The 7,457-nt window shown below is 35.7% G+C and overlaps 1 protein-coding gene across 1 annotated transcript; it reads right to left on the reverse strand.

Annotated features, from left to right (window-relative positions):
* Nucleotides 1–5,539: 5,539 nt before the first annotated feature.
* LOC118926482 (olfactory receptor 8H1-like) lies at nt 5,540–6,487 on the reverse strand. Its single transcript, XM_036913402.2, has one exon. It carries the CDS (start codon nt 6,485–6,487, stop codon nt 5,540–5,542), a length of 948 nt encoding a protein of 315 aa, XP_036769297.2.
* Nucleotides 6,488–7,457: the final 970 nt, after the last annotated feature.

Here is a 7,457-nt window from a genome sequence, read left to right on the forward strand (position 1 = left end):
CCACCTGAACTCACTGCAGAGCCTTCTCCTATTGTGAAACTCCTTGAAATGATCAGCTTTTTAGGTCATTTGGTAAATGAGTGGTAGTAACACAACAAGGAATGTACTGTCTCCAAAATTCAGACAGATCCGCTAGTGCTGTGCTTCAGAAAGGGTCAGATGCAGAAAATTTTCCTTTGCTTTAAAAGGAATGTCTCGACATACTCCACTCCCCTGGATGGCAAGGTATTTCAATAAGATAGAAAGTCCCTGAATTTTTGTCAGATTAATTTCCCACCCCATGGCACGTGGAAGTCTTACCAATAAGTGGAGTAATTGCTACTCTTGTGCATTAAATCAAATCAGCATAATGTCACCAATGTAATGAATCAAGGAGGTATGTTATGGAAGGGAAAGATGATCCAGTCCCTGTGAATCAACTTATGACATCGGCTGTAGAGTTGATGTACCCCTGAGGTAAGACAGTCGAGTTGTCTTGTTGTCTTGCTGGCCTTACTAGCTGAGAGCAAACTGCTTTTGGTAGACCTTAGAGAAGTGGATGGAGGAAAAAGGACTTGCCAGATGAATAGCTGCACACCAGGTAGCAGCGCATATGCTAATTTGCTCAAGCAGTGGAACTACATCCGGTCCAGCAGGAATGACTGGAACAACCATAGAATTAAATTTATGATAATTATTTGTCATTCTCTAAGACCTATCATTCTTCTGCAAAGGCCAAATAGGAGTCTTGAAGGGGAATGTCATGGAAGTCACCACCCCTGCCTCCTTCAAGTCCTTGATGGCAGCACTAATCTCTTATTTCCCTCCCAGAATGCAGTATTGATTTTGGTTTACTCTCTTCCTTGGTAGAGGCAGTCCTAGTTGTTCCCCACTTGGCTTTTCCCATCATAGTAGCACTCACTCCACAGGGCAGGGAGCAAATGTGCGGATTCTACCAGTTGATCAATTGCACTTAGGCATTCTGCAGCTGGAGAAATAACCACAGGATGGGTTCAGGGACCCTCTTGGACCACTGTGAGATGGACAGGAGATAAGGCTCCACTGATCACCTGGTCCCCAAAAGCCTACTCCTCTGACTCTTGGGTCACAGTGATAATTTGGTTCTTCTGGAATTAGTATCAGTTCTGGTTATTTCCTTTATTCCAGTGCACAGTTACCCTGGTAAAGGGTAAGGTCCCTTTGGGGAAGGAAGGCTTGGAGAAAGATTAATAGTTTAAATTTTTGGTAGTATACCAGGCTCATTCGTCAAGGGTACATAGACTTCCCTTCATATGAGGAGCTCTAGGACTATAAATTGGCACAGTCCAAGAACTGATTGAGGGACCACAACTCTCTATTTTTGTGGCTCAAATTGGATTTTTGTTAACTTAATCTAGAAGTTTTCTGCTTACACAGATAAAGTCAGAACTTAGTGGGCCTCCTATCTATCTTACTCTTAGAAACACCATGATCAACCATCCATTGCCATGCTTGTTCAGGAATCAGACTATTCTGATTGCTGCTTTGAGTCCACTGTCCTAGAGAGTAACCACATTCCCTTGTCACTGAGGTTGAGGACCTCCACTTGCACTCTGCTGCCTCAGGATTCAAGTACCACCACTGTATATTTTTATTATTTTGTGTACATATCTCTGTGTAAGTCTGTGTGTTTGACACATATTTGTAGCATGAACATTATGACAAAGCCAAGACAAAATATACATTAAGACTAAATAATTGTAGATGCATGTAATATATCTTTGCAAAGAGAAGACATTTATTGTAGTTTTCTAAAAGCTAAATACATTACAAAATATTTCAGAAAAATAATTACAAAAGTATGAAAAGATATGTATTTAGGTAATACACATAGGAGAAGCATTTGTTCTAATGTTAATATTGAGAAATATAGAATGAAGGAAAGAGCATCAAAATTTAAAAAGGATACTTTGTAATACAGGTTTTAATTCTCTGTGAAGGTTTAGAAGTGAATGTTACGCATATGAATAATGTAGTGACAAACATCCAAAAGCAAGAACCTGCTCATAGAGAACATGTAAAGAATGAGAAGGAAGCCTTCTAATATTCAGAAAAGCTAATATACCTCTATGAAATATTTTCTGTCAAGGAAATATTAATTAATACATAAAGAAAAACTACACATTCAGTAAATTAATTTTCATAGATAGGTATGCATTAAGTTTTGATAGCAAATAAGACAATTTTCTTCCTTTGTAAGTGTATGTACACCATTTATGAAAACTTGCATATGTTTGTGAAAACTAACATCTGAATAAGGAAGTTTTTAAAAATTGTGTTCTGTTCAGAAATGAATAGCCAATTTAAAAAAAAAACCTCAAATTTTTTAATTTAGGCATTTTAAATATTACTAAACTACTCCTACATCAAAGAGAAATAAGAAAAAAATTCAGAAATATTGCTAATGAAATATGATAGACTAAAATATGTGGGAGACCACTAATAAATTGTTCACTGGAAAAATCCATACCCGAGTCAGAAAACTAGAAAAAAACAGCAAAGTAGATAATTGCAAGAAGGGGAAAATTTTTGAGGGGAAAAAGAAACTAGAAAATCTAAAATAATAACTAATATTTAAATAGAAAGTGCTATCTTATTTCACATGTATGTGTGAAGAGCGACAGGCCCCAGCTCACCGCATGACAGTGCCACTCCAGCTCTTACAATGAGATCAGAGTCAGAGGGACAAGGTCACACAGAGAGACAAGCTACGAAACTGCAGCGCTAATTCCAGGACTGAGATGTTGGATCCAGGGCCAGAGTGGCAGCAGAGAAAGAGCTGAGAAGTAGTCAGACTCCGAACAGATTCTGTGTTTAGCACAGCATGCCGATTGGCTGGAGAAGAGGTGTGTGAGATAGAAGGAGAAATCCAGGATCATTCTTCAGTCTTTGTCCCAACAAAGAGAAAGATCACCTTCCATAATATAAGACTACTGTTTGGTTACTGCTAGTATTACATGAAAGTTATGTTCTAAAGATAAACTATGTTAACTTTTTATCTACCACCCTTGGAATATTACCTGGCACATGGTCAGCACTCAGCAAAATACGGTATGACCATATCTATCAGTAACTTGGAAGCAAATGCAGCTGTTCATATATTTGCTCTATTCTAGTCTTATTTTCTTTCATATTTATATTAAATAATATTTCCCTTAAAAGCATAAACAAGAAAAATATGTCTTAAATTATGTCATACTTCTTACATTAAATATGCACTAATATAACAGGGTAATTACAGGGAAAATGCAAATAATCTACATATTTCATTGCTTCTAGATTATACTACATGCATGTCATAACATAAACATGCTTTCTGAATTATAGTATAATGAGTATAGTGCAGTCTTAATATGAATAGAATCTAATTTCTTAAATTAGCATTTCCTTAAGTGTTGTCCACAAAATCATAGAATCTGTTGACCATCTTTGCCAACACGAACGAATGGAATACTTTGCCTAAAGATAGGAATAGGCATAAATGAAAACCAGGTTGAAACCTACCTTATTAAAAGCTAACCAGAAATGTGAAAAGAGACTGTAAATATACAAAAAGACATAAGACATACAGGAGATGACAAATGAGCCATCAGAGCATATAATTGAATAATAAATGTTGATCAAATACTCATCTCTAATTGCAAACAAAAACATAGCAGTAGCTATAAATATACCATCTACACAAAATGGATATCAAAGTGAAAATGAGGCATAATTTTAAATAACATTGACATATAAAAAGGGAAATTTTTAAATAAGTGAAGTAGATGAAAATAATTCATTTTTAAGGGATTTGAGACTTTTTGACAGTTTTGAGTTAGTAAAATTTTTTAAGCTTTTAATTCCTAAAAGATATTTTGCCCTTTTCATGTTTTCAAAACACTTAAAGAGTATTTAGGAAGAATTATAAAATATAGTTATACAAGTAAAACAATGTGAAGTTCAAAAAAAATACAATTAATAAACATTATTATTTGGATGAAAATGTTCTAGTTACAAAAGTTGAAACAGAAAAATCAAACAATGAATAGAATACCTTCTTAAATAACCTTTAAATATCAGAGAAAATTAATCTGCAACTCCACATGATATAGAGGAAACTTTTTTTTGAAAAGGGAATTTTAGTACTCTAGCTGACTAAAGTTCAAGGGCTGCCACAAAATCTAAATTCATTGTCAATTCTTAGCTTTGCAAACTGTCTCTGTTACATATTTTGAAACAATTGAGTCATGCATTTAATTCAAGAATTTATTTTTAATGACCATAATAAACCTATAGAAATCAGGAGGAAGACAATGGTTATTAACAATACATAAAAATTCATCAGAGAGGAATTTTACTGAAACTTGTTGACATGTGACAGAAATGATAAGATTGTAAACTGTTTATCAGGTAGCCACCAAAGAGATATCTCTGCACACAGATTCTTAACTTGATGAATACATATTTCATGTCCTAAGCATGGCAAGTTGAGAGTCTGGATTTTTTACAAGTTCTAAGAACACATTCACCTCAGGTTTCATAGACCAAATCATTACCAAACGTTAAGCTAGTAAGTGTATACAGAAAGATGCAAAAACATACAGAAAATGACTAACTGTGCTTATAATTGTAATATATGCAATGTAGATCTAGAAGAACACATACAAAACTGTTTATAACTTGTTTTATTTGTTGAGAAATAATAAAAACAGAAATAGAGGGCATTTCTATTTCCTTGATTTCTTCAATATTCTCCAAATTTTCTCCAAGGTTAGCATATATCTTTCTAAACCCAGAGTTGCTAAAGTGCTAAGTTTATCCTTAGCTGTTTGTGTTTGTCACTTAAATTAACCAAAAATAACATATGAACACCAGGGAATATTCTCTAAGAAAAAAACAGGGTGCATTGCAAATTTATTGCAGGAATGCAAGTTTTTTCTAATGATATGACCAATATTTAGTAGTACTGTCTTAAAAGTTTTACATCTATTAACTGATATAATCTTTACAGTAACTCTATGGAGTGGATTTATTATTTTTATTTTGCATTGAGCAAACTGATGATTAATGTTTCAGTGACTGACATAGCTTAAAAGGGTAGCAGATGTGGAATCTAAATCCTGGAAGGTTTGGTTTCAAAGACAGTTCTTGTAATGACTGCTATGTTTCTTTTCTGTATAATAAATGAAACAATTTCTGAAACTGTTTTTGTCATTGTGTCCAAAATATATCTTTTTTCTGTAGTAAAACTCTCAAAAGTTGGAGTATGCAAGCCACCTTGCATGGCATAGTTTGAAAAATGACAACTATGTTTTCTCATTTTGTGCATCAATTGCCCTTATGTATATAAGACCACAGATTTAATACTAGTTCATGAATCCAATCACAATGTGAATTTCTAATGATATATTCATATTTGGTCAAGTAAAGGAGGATTCAACAGAAATACAATCAAATTAAAAGATTTAATTGTTTTTGGAGAGGGAACAAGGAAATACACCAAAGGGAAGGAAAAACTCTTAAAAGTTTAGCGTCACTGTTATTTTACTTGCCTGGAGTCCTCTCTCTCCTGCATGATTCTAATGATAGCATTTTTCACTTCTTTGTTCCAAAGACTATAAATGAGTGGATTCAGCATGGGGATCATGATTGTGTAAAACACAGAAGCTACTTGATCCTTTCCCAAAGTGTAGGCTTTACTTGGCTTTAAATGAGTAAACATCAGAGTGCCATAAAAGGTGGTGACTCCCAGGAGATGGGAGGCACAAGTAGAGAAGGCTTTCTGCTTCCCTGAAGTGGAAGTAATTTTCAGGATGGTAGACAGAATGGACACATAGGATGCAGATATTGTGATAAGAGTTACCATGAGAGTGGAACCACCAAAAATAAATATCATGATTTCAACCCCATGGGTGTTGGTGCAAGACAGGGCTAAAATCGGGGATACATCACAGAAAAAGTGATGGATTACACAGGAGTGGCAGAAATGCAAGCTGCTCATGCAAAGCACATTGATTGTGGAATCCAGAATTCCAACAAAGTAGGACCCCAAGATGAGGGAGCAGCAGAGCCTTGTGGACATAACGACGGGGTAGTGGAGGGGGTTGCAGATGGCTACGTAGCGATCATAGGCCATTGAGGAGAGAAGAATACATTCTGTGGCACCCAAGAAGATAAAAAAGTACATCTGGGTGAGGCAGCTTATGTAGGAAATATACTTGGTAGAAGTCAGTAAGTTCTCCAAAGTTTTAGGTGTGATGACGGTTGAGTAAATGAGGTCGAGAAAGGACAGGTGACTGAGGAAAAAGTACATGGGGGTGTGAAGCCTGACGTCCAGGCAGATCACCAGCACCACGCCTGCGTTCCCCAGCACTGTGATCAGGTACATCAGCAGGAACAGCAGGAAGAGGACCAGCTGGACCTCCGGGGAATCCGTCAGCCCCCAAAGGATGAAGTCTGTCACCTGTGTGGTATTCCTTCTGCCCATAGTGGTCAGCTGGTTTGAACTGCTGAGAAGTCGGCATTGATACTTAGGAGCAGTGACTTCAGAAAAGCTTGTGCCTGTATGAACAAATGGCATATTTACTTTAGTGCTCTGTTGCTAGAACATGATAATAATGACAGGTTTAGAAAACATGACTGAAATGAATCTTAGTTATATGGCCAAATATAGAAATGGGTATAAAGTGACATTTAGATTTGACATAATAACAGCTAACATATGGCATAATTAGAATGAGTCTGACCCTGTCGTCAAAGCTTCATTTTAGTGATGCATTTAGTCTACCTGAGAACATCTCTCCCTAAGTGCCCACCATTAGCCACATTGTTTGGATGAGAAAAAGCATCCATTTTAAGTAACTAACCCAGAGTCAAAACTATTAATTTTTGGACATGATTCTACCAAGATAGATTGACTCCAGAGAGCATTTTCATAATACTGTATTCCTGTTGATATGTAATTTCAGCAAATGTGAGAAAACGTGCTACAGATAGAATAAACAATGGTAGAAAAACAATTTAGGGCATTATTTATCAACATTTTGTTTCCAGTGTACATGACACTTAATATACATGACAAAGAAATTTCAAGCTAGGTTACTTAATAGGATGTATTAAAACAATAGACCACATGTTAACATTAATTCCAAAGATATGATGTTTTCCCAACTTGACCATTTAAAATCATTCTCCAAATACGATATTTCTAAAATACATACGTTATGGTCCCTGATTCCATCAACTCTTTATTTCTGATTCCACAAATCCGGCATTACTCTGGGTAAGGTCTCAATGATATAGATATGTGTACTCTTCTCATAGCATCCCCACTTACTTTGATCTTAACTAAAGCCCTCTAGTCTTGAGTCTAATACCTACTGTGAGACAGAGCTGGTAGGCAAAAATCCTTATTCCAATATTATCTGTCTTGAAATTTGTCGACCTTGCATATCGTT

This window comes from Manis pentadactyla, chromosome 9 (genome assembly GCF_030020395.1).
Source record: "Manis pentadactyla isolate mManPen7 chromosome 9, mManPen7.hap1, whole genome shotgun sequence".
In the NCBI taxonomy this organism is placed as follows: Eukaryota; Metazoa; Chordata; class Mammalia; order Pholidota; family Manidae; genus Manis; species Manis pentadactyla.